Here is a 20,017-nt window from a genome sequence, read left to right as displayed (position 1 = left end):
TGGATCCTGGAAAAATTGAACACTTGGAAAGTAATTGAGGCCATGAAGATCAATTTTGAAGAGGCAACATATCATCTGGTGAAAAGGTTTGTTTAGACAACACTATTATGTTCCAAATATTTAGCTTGAATTAATTCACTCATCCAGTCATCCAAGATGTTCATGTCTTTCTTTCATCAGTCATAAAGAAATTGTGTTTTATGAGGAAAGCATTGCAGGATTTTTCTCAACATAGTGGATTTCTGTGGTGCTTAACGGGTTGAATACATTTATATTTATACAGTTTTTAACCTCAAATGCTGGTCTTGTCTACCTCTGCGATGCACATGCATACTCTGTGCACTCTGGTTCAATACATTTATAGTATATCGAAAAACTCTTCTCATTTTCTCATTGATGTTCAACCTTTTTTTTTCTTTTCTTTTTTTGTTGCAAAGGGCATTTGATCATCTTTGCACGTTCACTTTGTAAACACTGGGTCAGTACTTCTACAGCGATGTAGGACAATTTTGAAGTTAGAGATGGATGAAACTGAGATGGTAGTTTTTTGACGTACCCTAACTGTCTTGAACCAGAGTGCACAAAGTACGTATGCTCAATGCACAGCTAGACAAGATGAGCATTTGTGGTTAAAACGTGCACAAATATTAATTTATTGATGAAAGTAACACATTGTTTTGCTAGTTAAGACCCTTATTCCCCGGCTGGGATGGTTTAGAGCCATTTGAAGTTGCATTGAAACTGCAATTCTGAAATTCAAACTCGCACGCACCATTTAAGTTATATGGAGAGAAATGCTGTGAAATGAAAGTTTTTCTTAAAAAAATAATTTCTTTGTGACTGAAGAAAGAAAAGAAATACATGAACCTCTTGGATGACAAGCAGGTGAGTAAATTATCTGTATTTTTTGTTCTGGAAGTGGACTCTTCCTTTAATGCCTATTGTTTATAAAGGGATGTTTATCTTGTGTTTCAGTCATGCCAAAGTCTTGATGACCATCACCTGGCCAATAAAGAAAACCCTCAGCCATATCTTCTTGCCTCAGGGACATCAAAAGCACAGGTTTCCACCTTTTACATTGTCTTGGACAGAGAAGTTTCGCCTTGTCAGTCATGTACATCCTTGGGTACTGTTGAAGAGCTGTTCAAGTAAAGTAAAGTATCATGATGCTCTGTCCAGCCTGTACATTTTTTTTTTTTTTTACAGACAAATGTATATAATATTGATATAGGTACAACTGAAGTCAAAGAACTGAGAGCAAGGCAGTTGAACAAGCAGTAATTTTCTTATTTAAGTTCTGTCCTCATGGAATGTATCCTGGTATCACTGTGGATTTTTTCTTGTTGCTTCATCTGATTTATATTTACTTCATTTTATAATCATTCAGGCTTGATTTTATATAATGCAATGATGTGTGTTGACTATGCTGTATACAATTTTACCAAACATTTCCTGTTGGCACTGCAGACGTATTAAATGTAAATGTTTTGCTGTTAGATTTTACAGTATTTTATGACAGCAGTTAATTTCAAAGTGTTTACATGCATGGAATTTCTAAATCCAATCTATGTATTTCCTCAAATAAAAGCAGAAAGTTGAGAGTATGGCTTTCAGTGTAGTCATTTCCACATAAAACATATTGTGTTTTTAACACTGGTTAAAGAGTTTAAATTATAATTAACTAAATTTTAGAGTTAAAATTACTCTCCAAATTATTAATATTTTAACTCCAGAAAGTGTTAAAATTTAACTCTGAGAAAGTGTTAAAAATTCAACTCCAAGAGCGGAGTTATTTTAACTCTGCGCTGGAGTCTATTTGATGGTCACGCATGTACACTCAGATTGAGTTGATTTTAACTACCAGGGAGTTTATTCCAAAGACCAGAATTTGCTGTGTATAAATATCTTTACTCTCACAACTGATCGATTTACTTTAGATTCTCTCTAACCCCAAACTTTTGAACAGTAGTGTACAATCATTTCTTGAAAGACAAGTAGTTGATCATCTCAAAATAAAGCAATTAAATGTGGAAGAAAAATTATTTGTTTGCCATAGTATTGCCTTCATCCATTTCACCCTGATTTCATATGTAAACACAAACATAAACATGGGAGTATCTCTGACGGAAGAAAGAATTAAAATACTTTATTTTAAATCTTTATTTTCTAATAACCCATAACACAGCTCTTGCTTATTCCTTAATCACAGTTTGCTAAGAATTCTACATTTGGTGGTTATGAAAGACAGCATGCAGGTTAATTGCCATGTAAACTGTCAACCAATTTTAGCTCCGATTAGAGCAACTGAAAGAGCTGAGTAAAAAAAGGAGTAGTTTTTCCTCTGAGAGCCAAATTACCAATTGAACAAGTCATTCCAGTTCCTAAAACAGTGTCCTCAAGATAAAATGTATGCTAATCAGAGGCCATTAGTAGCAATCAGGGCCTTTGCTCGCACAGGAGCAGATGAATCAACATTTGGGGTGAGAGTCTGTAGTCTGACATGGCAGACAAAGACTAGACTGAAATGGGGGAATGGAGGGGAGGGGGATGAACCAGTCAAGCTCACGGGTTACAGATCAAGAATCAGGAATCAGTTGGGCTGCTGTGAATACCGTTTTTTTTCCCCCTCCTTCAACATGGCTGCTGCTGTCTCTTTGATATGAGATTGTAAATGGAATTCAGAACAGAAGAGCAACCCACTGGAGTGAAATGAGAACAATGCAGGGAGCCAGAGTGCCCATTACCTTCGCAATGGGAGAGGGGCCTTTTTTTTCGGAACGGTCTCACAGTTAAGGCTGGGACCGCTAGCCATATGACACCATTTAGGGAATTGCAGAGCTAGCGTTCACATTGCAACATCAGCTGTGAAAGTCACGCAGTCGACGTGGAGTTCTTCAAGTCTGCACAGGACCGGTCCTGTCCACCGCTCACTCTGATATAACTTGTAAAAAGCAATCTCAGAAATAGGACAAGGGCCACTGGATACGGTTAGGATCAGTGGCTACAAAAAGATAGACGACAGTCAGCCTTGGCATTTCGCTTCTGCTGGAATATCCCACTAACAGACCTTCAGATAACGTTCCTTGGAAAAAACGATGGCAAAAAGGGAGGGAGGGTTACGGAACAGACGAGGAGGGAGGTTAAAAAGAAAGAAATACAAATCAGAGCTTGAGCAAATGGTGGCGGGAAAAAAAGAGAGAGAGAAGAAGGGCTATATTTTCTTACTTGGTTCTTTTGTTTTATATACAAGTGTGATTCTGCATTGGGTTGGAACAATACAGCCCCTAACACCTGAGTGTCAGAGGCGACCATATGCACACTCTTTCGACATCTTTCTCTCTGTTCTTTCTCTTTTCTTTGTCCCTCACCCCTTCTCTCGGACCCGTTGCTCACTGCAGCGTCTCCTCTCTTGCTCCTTGTCCTTTAGATACCTCAAGCGTGAAGCTGGAACAATTACATTTGCAACACAAGGGCTTCCCATCTATTCCTTCAGGTTTCCAAATTAAAACACACTGTGCAATCACTATTTTGAAACCCTCTCCGTCTACGGTTTCAGCTCCTGACTGAAATCAGAATACACTCTCAATTAGAGGACATCTGTTGCTCTTTCTAATTGGTAGAGTTTGAATGTAAGAAACAGATAATCTGGAGAGGAAACAACATTTTTAACAAAACTAAGCAGGCCCTATAATATCAGTTTTTATTCAAAAACAATAATGAAAGTGGATTTTCTTGTGGATGTGTTTTAAGAGAAATACGTTTTAAATGTCCGCTTATAGGTTAGTTAAGATGTTTTCATACTGCTGAAAAGATCAGAAATTAATATTTATATTATAATAAATCTTAAAACATACACTACCAGTCAAAAGATTTTTATATGTTTTTAAAAGAAGTCTCCTCTGCTCACCAAGCCTGCATTTGATCCAAACTACAGCAAACACAGTAACATTTTAAAATATTTTTACTATTTAAAATAACTGTTTTCTATTTGAATATATTTTAAAATGTAATTTATGCCTGTGAATTTTTAGCATCATTACTCCAGACTTCAGTGTCACATAATCCTTCAGAGATAATTCTAATATTTCAATTTGATGCTCAAAAAACATTTATTTTTATGTTGAAAACAGCTGAGAAGATTTTTTTCAGGTTTATTGAAATAGAAATCTTTTGTAACATTACATGTCTTTATTATCACTTTTGATGACAATTTAAAGCATCCTTGCTAAATAAAAATATTCATTTTTATAATTTCTTAATTTCTTCTTTTGGTGTTGATTTAGTTATTATTATAAATGTGTTGCTTAATATTATTGTGGGAAACAATTAAATCTTTTCAGGATTCTTTGATGAATAAAAAGTTTTGAAGAACAGCATTTATCTAAAATGTAAATCTTTGGTAACATTCTAAAAGTCTATATTATCACTGTTGGTCAATTTAATGCATCCTTGCTAAATAAAAAACATTAATTTCTTATGAACGGCAGTGTATTTGTAAGATATTTACAATAAATGTAACTTCCACAGTATAAATAGATCTTTATACACTACCAGTCAAAAGTTTTTGAACAGTAAGATTTTTAATTTATTTTAAGAAGTCTCTTCTGCTCACCAAGCCTGCATTTATTTCATCAGTAGTAAACAGTAATATTGTGAAATATTTTACTATTTAAAATAACTGCTTTCTATTTGAATATATTTTAAAATGTAATTTATTCCTGTGATCAAAGCTAATTTTTCAGCATCATTACTTTAGCGTCACGTGATCTTTCAGAAATCATTCTAATATGCTGATTTGCTGCTCAAGAAATATTTTTTATTCTATTATTAACAGTATTTAAAACGTTTAAGTACATTTTTTTCAGGAGTCTTTGATGAAAAGATCCAAAAATCTGCATTTATCTGAAATAAAAAGCTTTTGAAGAAGTATAAATGGTGTTCTTCTGAACTTTCTATTCATCAAATATACCTGAAACTAAATTCTACTTATCTGTTTTCAACATAATAATAATAAATGTTTTTTTAAGGAGCAAATCAGAATATTCGAAATAATTTCTGAAAGATCATGTGACTGGAGTAATGATGCTAAAAATTCAGCTTTGAAATCACAGGAATAAATTAAACTCCAAAATATATTAAAATATTAAACAGTTATGTTAAATAGTAGAAATATTTCAAAATTTTAATTTTGTTGCTGTTCTTCGGATCAAATAAATGCAGGCTTGATGAGCAGAAGAGGCTTCTTTAAAAAACCTCTGTTCAAAAACTTTAAAAATACTACTGTTCAAAAACTTTCGACTGGTAGTGTACATGAAAATTTATAGCTGTCTACATATTTTAGAAATGGGTTCGGTGCAAAGGCATCAAACTGTATGAAAACTCTTGGTTTAGTTGACGCCTTTATTTCAAGTCAATTTCATCAGTCAAGTCTTCTCCCACCGTCAATACGTGTAAAGAAGTGTGGTCCATTATCTAGGTCCAGCAGTCTGTTTCAGAGGCCTGCTATTTCAGCCATCAAATTGGAGAATTAATGATGTGGATAATCGTCTCTTATTTTGAAATCTAAATTCTTGGCTGTGGAGACAGGGCAGCGGGGATTAATAACTCGGCTGAGTGACTAAAACTGCGTTGAACCATTGCATCTGCTCAAGTAGCAGTGGCTTTCTTCCGCTACACGCTAGCCTTGTCGTGACAAAAGATGAGAACGCGGCCGAGCCGCTCGCTGTCCTTTACTGTCTCCCAGCGCTCGGTGTTTCCATTTCTTCAGCAGTGCTGTGAAGGTGCGTTTGACGGATCAGGGGCAGGTGGAGGCTCTGCGCTAGTGTTACAGCTTCATGTGCCTGCGTGTCATTAAGCGTGTGGGAGTATACATGGCCGAGCAATCAAAGGCAGCAGGAGCAAAGGCAACCCCGCTTCACCATAATATCCTGCACGGTTTTTTCCTCTCTCCCTCTTCGCCTGTCTCACTCCATCCCACACTTGTTTAAACAGCTCATCACATCGGGAAACTTCCCAGATGTATTGAGGGAGAAACGGTTAACCAGTTGTAGGCTGAAACAGCTTTCCAAAGTTCAAAAGTCTGTAATGATTCATCAACTGGATGGTTCAACACATTTCTGTGTTTAAAAAGTCAAGAAACACAAAGAAACATTCAATGATGTATTGCCACTGTCTTAGTGAGAGTTAAGAGGCATTGTGGAAAAACATTGTAGGGTACATCTGAGAGTTTAGGGACCACAAGAAGTTTTTTTTCACACCATTAGAGGGCAAAATTCTGCTTTCTAAGCCTTTAGGGGCCGGGATCACATTCTTCTCCATCTGCATTTCAGAGGTGTGAACTAATTGACTTCAAAGCAATGGCATGGCAATAAATTGAAGAGTATGTATTAAAAAAGGGTCTGGCCACCTGCTTTGGGTTGCCCTGTCTATGACCACTTCACCTCACGAGCCGTAACGATGCCGCCACCCCCACCCCGCTCTTTTAAACTCACTGATACATTCATTATTTGAAAGATCTCAAATTCTCTTTGATGAAAGCTAAGGTTGATGTTCAGGTCTGTTGGTGATTCATATGGTGAGGAGAACAGAGGAAACCAGTGAGTATGAAGCATGCGGCAGAATCAAACACGTAATGTCTAACAAGTGAGACGGCCTGAAACTGGAAGAGCATCATGGATACAGTAGAAGGAAATACAGTGTTCAAAGTTCTGAAACTGCTAGGGAAAAATGCTTCTATCTTGCATAACTTAATTGAATTACAAACATTTTGCAGTTTGAGAATCATGTGCAAGAAAATATTAGCTTTAATTTAAAAAAGATGATGATTGATGTCGTAAATATAGTTGTATTTTACCTGGAAATCACAATCATGGAACGCATAAATATCACCTATTTGTATTTGCATGTTTCTTATTCAAAATTCTACAATTTTCAGTTTATTTCATTTCAGTTGAATCCCAGATTTAAAATTTTGTCTCAGGCCACTGTATATTTTCTGTCATATAGTAACAGAATGTTAAAAAACACTTTTAAAGGTGACACATCATGAAAATCTAACTTTTTCCATGTTTAAGTGCTATAATCGGATCCCCAGTGCATCTACCAACCCAGAAAACATGAAACAGAAAAAACCTAGTAAATTGTTTTTGGTAAGCCTTTCTCTGCAAGCATGTAAAAAAACAAGCAGCTTCCCCCGTGATGTAAAAAAGTGGATCTTATTATCATATTACCGCCCCTATAATCTGCACTTTTCCTCCCACAACACTGCTGCTATTTTGTTTTTGCAAGCGACAACAGTATACTAGTTCTAACACCAAGGCAAAAGTTTGAGAAAAAGCATGCTAACTGTTCTGTTGTTGCACAGATGAGCACAGAACGCTATTTAGAGTCCTAGCCTCAGAGGAGACAAGAGAGCAGTGGATTTATTGACTTATTTACTGTATATTACGCTGCTGCCACACTGATCTAATATAAACATGTGATTTCTTTCCCAGCTGTTTACCTTCACAGACAAAACTGACTGTTTTTGTACCTCATGTGTGTTTTTAACATAAACTAGTGTGTATTTGACAATTTAAGCGCAATAAGACATGAAAGAGAAGTTAGTTTAGTACTCACATGCCACGTGACAGCCACTTTCTGTGCGCGTGCTTCAGATATGTGCACTCAGAAGTTTTTAAACTAACTTAATTTAAAACGCATGATTTCATTGTGATAGACATGATCATCACAACCAAACAGATGTTTTTTGGCAGAGTATCTGAGGTATGAGATGTAAAGGCACAGCCCTATTCTAGAAAAGGGGGCAGGAGCAGCAGCTCATTTGCATTTAAAGAGATGAAAACTGTGTGATTCTGCTTTGACTCAAAATAGGAATTTTCACAATGAAATTATGAATTATCTGTGCGGTATTTTGAGCTGAAACTTCACAGACGCATTCTGGGGACACCTGAAACTTATATAACATCTTTAAAGGATGATTTCAACCAATAATGCAAATTCTGTCATTATGAACTTAGCCTTATGTTGTTCCAAACCTGTATGACTTTATTTCTACCGTGGAACATAAAAGAAGATATTTAGAGACATGTCTCAAAATTGTTTGGTTAGTTAGTGTTCCACAGAAGAAAGTCATTCAGGTTTTGAATGATATGATTTTATCACATATTGAAAATCAAGGACTGACAGCATTAAATTAATCAAACACTGGAAGAAAGGTCTTTGGAAGACTTTAAGCATTACTAAGACTCTTAACCACAAAGACAAGGAAAATCGAATGGTACAACTGAACCACTTACCATAGAGATGGACTGATGGCCACCGACCACACTCTGTCATACGTGGGAATTGTATGTAAGCACTGTCCAAATCGATCAGGAGTCAGAGCCCAAATCTAAAAAGAAATTGCAGTAAAAAAATCATAAGTTGTATAGACATAACCAAAACTCTTGAAATATAAGTGCTAGGATGATAGGATGATGGGATGATACTACACTATGACATCATACCAAACAGACCTGCCAAACTGTAGCATAGGGTCACTCTACATAGCAGCTTCAAGGCATCCTTGAATATAACCTGAGTTAGTGGGACTGAATTGAACTAGGACCAAACTGACAGATTAAAAGATTTATTTCCCACTACTGCATACAAATTGTCTCCTGTAACAAAATTCTTCTCCATACTGCACATACAACCTTTGAATTCCAGTGAAAAGAAACCTAGTCATGAAGATACAGTAGCTAGTATATTTACTTAAATTAAAAGCAAAACATACAGTACAATCTCACCTTTGCAGTCTTGTCTCTGGAGCCACTGACTATTACATCCCCTTTACAGTCAATGCAATTCACCTCTTGATTGTGACCATAAAACTCCACAGAGTAATCACTTCCTCTGTCATGAACAATTATTTTACCATCACTGAAAAAAGAACAGATTAAGAAATTAAAGTAAGAAATTTAGGAAGAGCATTATAGCAAATAAACATCAGTGAGATAAAAAAAAGCTTTGCTGTTCAGGACTATATTTTAGGATTAACTCATTGTTACAAGTTTGTCTTTTTCTGATTACTTATAACTCAGAAATGAAGTTTTAACTATGAAGAATGTATGTTTTTAAAATATGTGACCCTGGACCACAAAACCAGTCATAAGGTCAAATTTTACAAAACTGAGATGTATACATCATATGACAGCTCAATAAATAAGTTTTCTATTGCTGTATGGTTTGTTATGATATGACAATATTTGGACGAGATACATCTATTTGGAAATCTGGAATCTGAGGGTGCAAAAAAAATCAAAATACTGAGAAAATCACCTTTAAAGTTGTCCAAATTAAGTTCTTAACAATGCATATTACTAATCAAAAATTACATTTTGATATATTTACAGTAGGAATTTTACTAAAAATCTTCATGGAACATGATCTTTACTTAATTTCCTAATGATTTTTGGCATAAAAGAAAAATCAATCATTTTGACCCATTCAATGTATTTTTGGCTATTGCTACAAATATACCCAAGCGACTTAAGACTGGTTTTGTGGTCCAGGGTCACATATATGTTATTATTTATTTTATATTGATCTGTACTGTATTTTATCACTGTTTGTTATTTTGTTTGTTATTAAGCTATCCCAAACAAACCACAAAGTGTGGACTCACTGCATGGCTGAACTACTAATATTTTACTGTGTTTAAAATTAGGAAATACCTAGTGGCACAATAACAAAAAAGAGGGAAAACAAGCACATTCCTGTTTCAGAATTTAAGTGAAGAATACTAGTCACTGATAGACTCTGTTTGCTAATGGAAATTACATAAATTTCTCATTAAAAAAAAAGTCTAAAATAGTATTTTATTTTATTCAGTGAACACATTATAAGATTTGAAGAAGCAATTCCTTGTCAAATCTGCTTATATGTTTGCTGACTTAAAATAAAACACTAAAAAATGGATTTACCCTCCTGCACTGATAAGGTGTGTGTCAGTCAGAGTGAATCTGCACACGTCTTCTTGGTGTCCCGAGAACAGGGCCACTCGATTGTTCTGTAACTTTCCCCCCTCAGGTCTCAGATGGTAAGCACTGATGTCTGCTGCCTGAGAGAGATACAGCACATCACAGTCCAGCTGTATCCACGGCAACAAGCTGTGGGCGAACAATCAAGGAATGGAAATTACTCCTACACATGTTTTTTCTGTAGTTCAATCTGTATCTTGGGGCTTAAGGTGACGAGGAGGCTAATAAAAAAACACAATAATGGCTTGTCCATATTGGCAAGGTCAACTACACACCCTAAAGCAGAAGATAAATGTCTGAGAAATATGTATTTTGGGGCTGGACAACGAAAGTGTGACATCTTCCAACTTACTTTTAAATTCCTTTTTTCCCCTTCTCCCTTTCAAAGTGCGGTCTGGGTCACATTATAACACTTTTATTCTACTAGTTCAAGCAATTGTATTTTTGCATCTGTACAGTATATGGCTAGTTATTTTATAGACAGTACAAGATATTTTTTGCTTCTAATTTTGATACATCCAAAGTAAACAAAATATTATATATCAACCGTTTTTTACGTGGAAGTAAGCTTATGGGTGAAACTTCTAGTTCATTATCCGCTATAGGGAAATATAACAACGTGCAGTAAATAGTTGTTTGCACTACAAACCAGTGTGTTCATAATTAAGATAATACATTACCATAATATGGTACACCAATTTGCAATATCAAGAAGCAGTTTTGTACAGCTAAAAATAGCTGGATGCGGATGAGACCAGAAGCCAGGCCCATAAAATTTACAAATGGCCATGCCCACTGTTACTGGATGAAAAAGGTGCATATATAAAGAATATAAAATAGTGACTCACTTAATTTTCCATTTTAAAAGTACTTCTTTACGACAGACTCCATGTATCCAGTTGTGGGACACCCTCACTCTGTCCTTAAGTGGAATAGAAGGACACCTGAAAAAATTGAAAAGAAAAATCAGGGGATTGATGGTTGAGATTACCTGAGTTTCCTTTAGATAACTGGCTAAATAAAGGAACTGGTGTATTCATGCTCCCCTTTAGATGCAAAATGTAAGACATCGAAATTAATTTTAGTCTTTAGCAGATCTTTTATCATAAATGTAAAAATAAACCGAGCTGTCAACCTATTTGTTTGAGTGTCATTTATGTTTACAATACATTTGGCTTGTGTGAGACTATAATGCAAATGTTTATGACTGAAACCTTTACCTTTTTTTCTTAACTTTTCAACAAATATTCAGTAAAAAGGTGTTTAACCAGAAAATGTTTCTTTTTTATTGTCTACTAATTTTCTGTTGGGTTTAAAAGCTTTCCAACCCTCTCATCAAAGTCTGAAAGCAATGTCTAAATTCAATTAAAAAACACGATTTGTGTGATTTAGCAGTTTTATAGCAAAAACATGATATCAACATAAATGACAAAGCTATATTTTCCATAAATAACAAAAAGAAAACACTATGTTTATGTATTAATTTATTTTTTAGCTAATTGGTTGTGCTTTAAACTTGACAAATAAACCAAAGATTAGAAATGTTGTCATTAATATTATTATATAATTTAGTTATTTAATTATGATAATGTTTATAATATATTTTTGGGTCACAAATATAAGGATTGTTCCCTTTTTTTGTAATAAGAAGAACATTTTAAGAGTTTATCTTACATTTTTGTAATGATAAATGAAAAGAATATATATGATAACAGGGTGCATGCAAAATGTAATGCCGCGTTCCAGGCAACCCGTAACCCGTGTTTTTCCGACCTTCTACCAGTGAAAGTGCACTGGAACGGCAGTCAAATCCGTGACTTCCCACTCGTGAACTCGTACTAGATCGATGGACTCCCGTTACGAGTTCTGACGTAATGTAGCCCGCGAAACAACAAAGTCAGCCCTAATGCGTGCGGTATTTATGTGGCACACGGTGGAAAAATAGAGCTTAAAAATATAACGTTGCAATCAAATTAATAATAATATAAAAATAATAGTAATTCATAAATGTGCCCAGGCAGTTTGGCGTGACTTGCCTGGAACGCTACAAAGTCGTGAGTCGTGGTTTGAAGTGGTGATTTACCAGTTAAAAAACCTGCCTGGAACGCAGCATAAGACATCGAAATTAATCCTCACAAAATGTTATGGCACACCAAAGTTCGTATTCGTACAATTTGATCTAATCTAAACAATTATACAAATAAAAAACAATCCAACATCCTATTTATCTGCTTTTATATATTAATATTCCAATTTATTGTGTTGATGCCCTTCTCGCGTACAGGTTGCACCTGTAAACAAAACCCACGTGATTATCAGCGTAAGCAACGAACTGAATTTCAAAATACGCTGTTTTTATTACGTCACGCCTGATATGAATGCGCGTTGCCTTACGCAGTCTACGTAGTTCTGTAATTCTATGCGTAGGCCGAGAACTATTAGCTAGCAACACAGCTAGTGTATGTCAAAACCCTTACAAATCTATTCCTTGTCGTGTCAGGCCAGTGTTAATAATGCCTTTAGCTATTTTCCTCCAAACAGCATCTCTGGAGATGAACATGTAGCTTCTCTTGCACGCTTGAGAGAGGCGGCAGAGCGATCTGGGATCCAGGTAAGACAGGACGAGGAAGAGCACATCTTCGGGTAACTGAAACAGAAACATCGCGGCTTCTTCTCCAGAGCAGCGCCTTTTCTCTTTTCTTTGTCGCGCTGTGTCTGCCTCCACTAATATGAAGGGGTTTATTAAGAGGACACTCGACGGTTTGACGCCGGAATTCGCAGAAGCCCATGTTTTTCTCAAAGCGTGTAGTCACAGTAAGCGAAGGAAGCCATCACAACAAGTAGAGTCACGTGATCTGCGCTGTGCCCCGTGTAGTGACTGAGTAGAGCAAGTGATTTAAATCCATCCGGGTTTCTGTGGTACCTTTCATTCAGGCTGTATACACTACCAGTCAAAAGTTTTTGAACAGTAAGATTTGTAATGTTTTTTTTTTTTTTTTTTTTTTTTTAAGAAGTCTCTTCTCCTCACCAAGCCTGTTTCAAAGTATTGCAAAACTGTAAAAAAATTGTTTTATATTTTTACTGTTTAAAATAACATTGTAATTTATTCCTATGATTTTAAATCTGAATTTTTAGAATCAGAAATCAGAAATCATTCTAATATTCTGACTTGCTGCTCAAAAAAAAAAAAAATATATATATATATATAATTTTTGACCAATTTAAAGCATCCTTACTAAATAAAAGTATTAATTTATATAATGAGAATGATTTCTGAAGGATCATGTGCACTGAAGACTGGAGTAATGATGCTGAAAATTTAGATGTGATCACAGGAATAATTTATATTTTAAAATATATTCAAATAGAAAACATTTATTTTAAATAGTACAAATATTTCACTACAGTTTTTGCTGTACTTTGGATCAAATAAATTCAGGCTTGGTGAGCAAAATACACTTAAAGAAACACTAATGTTCAAAAACTTTTGACTGGTTAATGATGATGTTGTCAATATTAAAAAATGATGGAAATTGAAATGTATACATAAGATTGAAACAGATGGTTGATAACTTTCAAGATTAAAGATTATTTCATAAATACAATATTAACATAAAAATTAAACGAAAAATAAAAACATCCTGAAGAGGAAGGAAAGAAAAAAGGTATCTTCCTTTTTCCAAAATCAAATTCAGATGCAGAAAATATAGGTATGAGTATTTAATAATAATAATAATTACTATCATTAATTAATTAGTTTATTGTTAATTACAAGCATTGAGGACATTTCAGTGACCCAATTTTTTGTAAAAAAAAAAAAAACAAAACATTATTTTGCTATGCACTTCTCACATTTTTTGTTTGTGAATATAGTATTTAACATGCAGAATATATATAAAAAATCTAGATAATATAGAAAATGTTTTTTTCAATAATAATTTAAGCATATTCTTAAGCACAATTTTTTCTCTTATTTAATTATAAGTAAATTAATACATAACATATCTGCTCCCTAAGTGCATGAAAATAGCAAAAGCAGTAAACAATGTGTTTTCTATAGCTCTTGAGATGTAATAATCTCAAAATGATCAAAATATAGTCAGATTAGTCATTGAACATTTACTTAAACCTCTGCTTAGTAAGTTGCTTGAAACATTGGACAATGAAAATGCATCTGAATGATAAAAAGAGGGTGCATGTATTAATAAAGCACTTATTTGAATGTAATTGCTTCTCATCTCAATCTCATAGATTTGTGAAACTCTTTATCTAGACAATAAAAGATGTGCAATAAAAGAAGCATTTCACAGTGCAGACCCAGAATTGAGGTTTGTTATTATTCGTCTTCTCCTCTCATCTCTTGACCCTCTATAGACGTTATTTCTCTGAAGACATGCTCAGTTGCTTGTGGAATGCAATTTTGTTCTTTTCTTCCTTCGGCTTGTCCACCCCTCACTCTATGGCACATTCAATTGCCTTGATGTTTTTTCTCCTTCTTCCTCTTCTTTTTGTATGGTGAGTGTCTTGTAATTGACAGAGGACCCCATCTCATGTAAGCATTCACCGCTTGTCATTCTACAACATGTTTTTTATATTAGTGCCACAATGGGGCCATTTGATCCTAGGTTATGGTATGTGATTGTCAGTAATGCGACTACTTGGTGGCTGCCTTTGTTTGAACCAAAGTGGTGGCCTGACCTCAGCCCATTCAGTGCGGTGACCAAGTTACGCAGGCCTCTGTATCCTTTTACTTTTCCCTATCTCCTTTACGGAGACGAGTTTAGTTCAATACACTGTCACAGATATTACCTCTTTAACAGCCTCATCCTCTTTCTCTCTATGTCGCTATAGAAGTCATGTTTTACCAACAGATAATCTCTTTTGCAACAATAGGAGTTTGTTACAAATAGGAGTATGTGTCTCAAAATGAGACTTGTAAAGGAGTGTATATGTTTAAAACATCAAGAAAAAAAAGGAAGGTAAAGGAAATATCAGATTTTTTGTTGTTTAAGGAATACAGAGTAGCCACCTAAAAGTTTGTCAATGTTCATTGTGAAGGTATTGCTTACTAACATTCAGAAGTTTTTTTAAAAGAAGAAAGAAGTCTCTAAGCCTTTATTTGATCCAAAGTACAGCAAAAATAGAAAAAAAAAATATTTTTACTATTTAAAATAACTGTTTTCTATTTGAATATATTTTTAAATGTAATTTATTCCTGTGATTTCAGAGATAATTTTTTAGCATCATTACTCCAGTCACATGATCCTTCAGAAATCATTCTAATTCTGATTTGCTGCTCAAAAAAAAAACGTTTTATTGTTATTAAAAATAGAAAGTTCAGAAGAACAGCATTTATCTAGAATAGAAATCTTTTGTAACATTACAAATGCCTTCATCATCACTTTTGATCAATTTAAAGCATCCTTGTTAAATAGAAGTATTAATTTCTGTAATTTCTTTCTCTGAAAAATTATAGTGCCTCTAAGCTTTTGAATGGTATAGTCATAGTGTATAATGTTACAAAATGTTTTTTCAGATAAACGCTGATCTTTGGATCTTTCTATTCGCCAAATAATCCTGACAAAATGTACTCAACTGTATTAAATACTGATAATAATAATAATAATAAATGTTTTTTAACAGCAAATCAGCATATTAGAATGATTTCTTAAGGATCATGTGTCACTGAAGACTGGAGTAATGATGCAAAAAATTTTGTTTTGATCACAGGAATAAATTACATTTTAAAATATATTCAAATAGAAAGCAGTTATTTTAAATAGTAAAAATATTTCACAATATTACTGCTTTTGCTGTATTTTGGATCAAATAAATGCAGGCTTGGTTAGAAGAAAAGAATCTTACTGCTCAAAAACCTTTGACTGGTAGTGTATTTTTTTATGTTTTTAAAGTCTCTTATGTTCACCAAGCCTGCATTTATTTAAATAAAATACAGTAAAATTGTAAAATAGTATTACAATTTTAAATAACAGTTTTCAATGTTAATATATTTTAAAATGTAGGCTAATTTATTCCTGTGATGCAAAGCTGAATTTTCAGCATAATTAATCCAGTCTTCAGTGTCACATGATCCTTCGGAAATCATTCTAACATGCACAAGAAACATTTTGATATAATGCAAACAAAACAACAAAATTTAAGTCACGTTCGTGGAAAAGCTCTGGTGGTACATTCATAAGAAAGATGTTTGATTCAATTTGAGTTGGATCTTTTTAGTGAACCACTGATCATGTTAGGAAACATTCCTAGTGATTCATTCACAATTTGGACCGATCCAGTTCTTGAGTTAAACTCACTGACTCAATGATCCAGTCAGAGCAATTCTCAAGTTAACAGCTCACTGGAGGGGAAAATTATCAGTTAATAATGACTTACATTTCTGTCTGTTTCTTCTACAAATCTATTGTACGTTTCAGAATATGGTGCAGTAGTCATATGTATTCCTATAATGGTGCCTTTTCCCTTTAGAAGCCTGACAAATGCGGTCAAGATAAAAGATTCTTAAATGTTATATATATATATTTTTAATAACGATTTATTAATTACATAATTTCAACAGTTCCTGTACATAAAACATGTCGTCCCTCAAATTATTCACTTCTGAAATTCAGGTACTCAGAATAACTGTGTCCCAGATACTGGAAGTTCTAAAAAAATCATTTATGGTTGGCTTTCCAGCTGAATTGTCATGACTGAAAGGAGATGAAGAAGGAGGGGGAATCTTCCCTTTTGATCTTTTAGAGGGGTGCAGGGTGCTCTGTGTGGCTGGCAAACACATTTAGCCTGTAATTGTTCAGATCATTCAGGCAATCAGCCTTAGAAATGCATGGGCAAACAAAAGATTACAGCTCCAATTGGAAAAGTCAACAGTTCCTCCATATGTCCCATATACAAACAGTCAAACTGTCATGTCCCATCTTCTCTTTGAACAATGTTTGCATGTCCGTTATAACTTAGTGATTGGCTTGTGCGCTCTAGGAATACAGCCATTATTGTGACATGAACTTAAATGTCTATCTCATGCATTGTTGCTTTGATAAAACTGAATCAGTGTGTAAATTATTCAGCAGATTTACTACAAAATGTTTCGACTTTTAGTATTGTAAAGACTGCAGATGTCGTATGGGTGCTAGAAAGAGCACTCAAGGTGGACTTGCATTATTTCAACCCATGTTTCCTCCATTGAGCTCCAATTTGCAGGAAGGGTTTTATGACCAGGGTTAGGGAGAATGTGAAGTAAAGGCAGCTTAGAGGTCTGGGTCATCCCATTCTCTCACCCCTGCCATTCTGCCAGTTCAGCAGGGGGGCTTGTACAAGTCTAAATTGCTCCCTAAGCAAATTAAGAAGGTAGCCCTGTTTGTTTATCAGGGGTTAAGGATGACGGTTGCAGCTCAATAAAATGGATGAAAGCAGTTTTGCGTCCCCTCTTTCTCAGTGGAATTGCGCTTCATTTGCATGGCATCACAAGCTGCACAGAAGGTGCGATTTTTCCCACAACCTGCTGGATCCCCTGGGTTTCTTACAACTTTATGGTCATGGAGACAAATTTCAGGGGAAACTGAGGCCTGATAATGCAGAATAACCGTGGCAAATTATCAAGGTCTGTTAATCAATAGCAGACGTCATCAATGTGAAAACACAGGGAGTCAATTGCTGGTTCCGGTCGGTCTTTTATCTTATTGTAACACTACCACCAAACTAAAAGCTTTATTGGTAGTATCAAATATGTAGGACATCAAACGTGTGTTGTTGATTTTTTTTCATGTAACGTTAAGATTTTGAGTTTAAATCTAATTGAAAAGTGTATTTTAAATGCAGTTACTGATCAACATTAATCAAATTTTTCCCTGCTACTCTGCTTTAAATTGTCCTATGTGACAAATGATTTAAAAATATATATATTTAAAAAATTGCTTAAAATTGTTTTAGATTAATTATAGCATGTCACGCTTCAGAATATTTTTCAACTGCTTGAAACCTTTGCATACACTGAAATAAAAATGGTTTAGAAACTATTTTACCTCAGAAACTAGCAAATTCACAAATAATTACAAAGAAACAGCAACACATTGAATTAAACATGGTGTTTTAAAGTACAAAAAGAGATTGTATTTTCTTATAAAACAAACTTCAGCGATCTTTGAAAAAATTTTTTTACAGTGTATGTGTATGTACATATTTTAATATTTTTATTTGTTTGTGTGATTTATTGATGTTTTCCAAATCCCTTTTCAAAAGTCATGATTTAAAATGATAAATGTGACTCTAAACTAGTCATAAGTGTCATTTTTTTCGAAATTGAGATTTATACATAATATGAAAGTTGAATAAACAGGCTTTCCATTGAGTCATGGTTTGTTAGGATAGGACAATATTTGGCCCAAAATAAAACTATTTGAAAATCTCAAATTTGAGGGTGCAAAAAATTAAAATGTTGAGAAAATCGCCTTTAAATTTGTTTAAATTAAGTTCTTAGCTGTGGATATTACTAAGTTTTGATATAATTACGGTAGGAAATTTACTACATATCTTCATGGAACATGATCTTTACTTAATATCCTAATGATTTTTGGCATAAAAGAAAAAAATTTTGACCCATATAATGTATTTTTGGCTATTGCTACAAATATACCTGTGCTACTCATGACTGCTTTTGTGGTTCAGGGTCACAAATTTAAACATTTAAATCTATTTAAATGAAGATTTACACTATAATCCTTAGTCTACCCATCTTTGTCTTTTTTTTACATACAGTTTTTGTATACGGTTTGTCTCCTAAGTAGTTTATTTAGAAATGTCAAGAAGCCTTTTTCCTTAATTGATTCCCATCCATTGAACTGGATTACACTGTTGGTCCATCAGAGCTGAATGGAGCTAAACCGGCATACTAGAAAGTCAAAGAAACCTTCTGAAGCTCTGGCCTTTCTAGGAGTTTGACCTCTGCACCCTGGCTGAGCTACTAGCATAACATGAGGCAGAACACATGGCGTATTGCTCCATAAAAACAATGCCAGCCTTCGCTAATGTACCTGCATTACACGTTTTTCAATGATGCATGAGACGTGTCAAGCCAACACTAATTAGAGGATGGTTTTTGGCTGAATCGGTTCGAATTTTATGATGCAATTAATTTGATTAAAAAGGGGTCGGAAAATGTCTATTTTTTTCCTCGGATCGTAATTTACATAGCATTAGAACTCCAGTAATGCATATCTCCGGCTGAGAGGAGTCATTAATAATCTTCCTCATCACAGACGGCAACGTGATAGTGATCTCACACCACAAATCCCCGTTTTCTCACTATACGCTGCCCTCTGATCTTGGCTTTCGGCTCCTTGGAACCCTGTCCGCAAACACACAGCACCCCTGCTCGAACAAAACAGATACCCCTCCAATCAGATTAAGCTACAGGGAGTTAAAGGTCTGAGATTAAACAAAAACACCTGAGCGAGGGTGAGGAGACGGGGCCAGGGAGCCGTAGTGTGTCCGGTTCAACCAGAGGAGAGACCAAACAGTGTAGCCCCCCTGGAGAGACAGTCCTACTGAGCTGTTGACCTGAGCTGTGCCATTCCAAACATTCTGGGGGGAGAGACCCAGTATCTCCATCTCACTCTGTACTAGTCTCTAACCAGAAGGGTTATGCAAACAATGGTGGTATTTATTATGATGCTATTGCATAATGACAAGTTGCTTCGTACAAAGACCGCGCTGGCCTAATTTTCAATGGACGCGGCTGTTGGAACGTCTAGAACGTTTCTGGAAAAGACCTTCTGGCAATTTACTATCTATAGATGGCTTTTGTACACTTATTTCATGTGTTATTTAAAGTGATAGTTTGAAAAATGTCCCAGCGTTTTCTGTCTAAATAATCAGTGCATGGACATTTTAAAAAATATCTTCTTTTATGTTCCACAGATCAAAGAATAGAAACAATTTTGGAAAATTGCATAATAGAACATATCAGACAAAAGACA

The 20,017-nt window shown here is 34.8% G+C and overlaps 1 protein-coding gene across 1 annotated transcript in view; it reads right to left on the bottom strand.

Annotated features, from left to right (window-relative positions):
• fbxw4 (F-box and WD repeat domain containing 4) overlaps positions 1-12,860 on the bottom strand; it is a 40,921-nt gene extending 28,061 nt beyond the window's left edge. Inside the window, exons 1-5 of the mRNA XM_073834945.1 lie at positions 12,500-12,860; positions 10,871-10,966; positions 9,966-10,151; positions 8,790-8,922; positions 8,298-8,392 (exon numbers count right to left, since the gene is read on the bottom strand). Of these exons, the coding sequence (XP_073691046.1) occupies positions 8,298-8,392; positions 8,790-8,922; positions 9,966-10,151; positions 10,871-10,966; positions 12,500-12,684 (695 nt within the window). The 5' untranslated portion in view covers positions 12,685-12,860. The remainder of the gene's footprint in view (positions 1-8,297; positions 8,393-8,789; positions 8,923-9,965; positions 10,152-10,870; positions 10,967-12,499) is intronic.
• Positions 12,861-20,017: the final 7,157 nt, after the last annotated feature.

Source organism: Garra rufa, chromosome 2 (genome assembly GCF_049309525.1).
Source record: "Garra rufa chromosome 2, GarRuf1.0, whole genome shotgun sequence".
In the NCBI taxonomy this organism is placed as follows: Eukaryota; Metazoa; Chordata; class Actinopteri; order Cypriniformes; family Cyprinidae; genus Garra; species Garra rufa.
The sequence above is the reverse complement of the archived record's forward strand: the minus strand, read 5'-3'. Positions and strand labels throughout refer to the sequence as shown.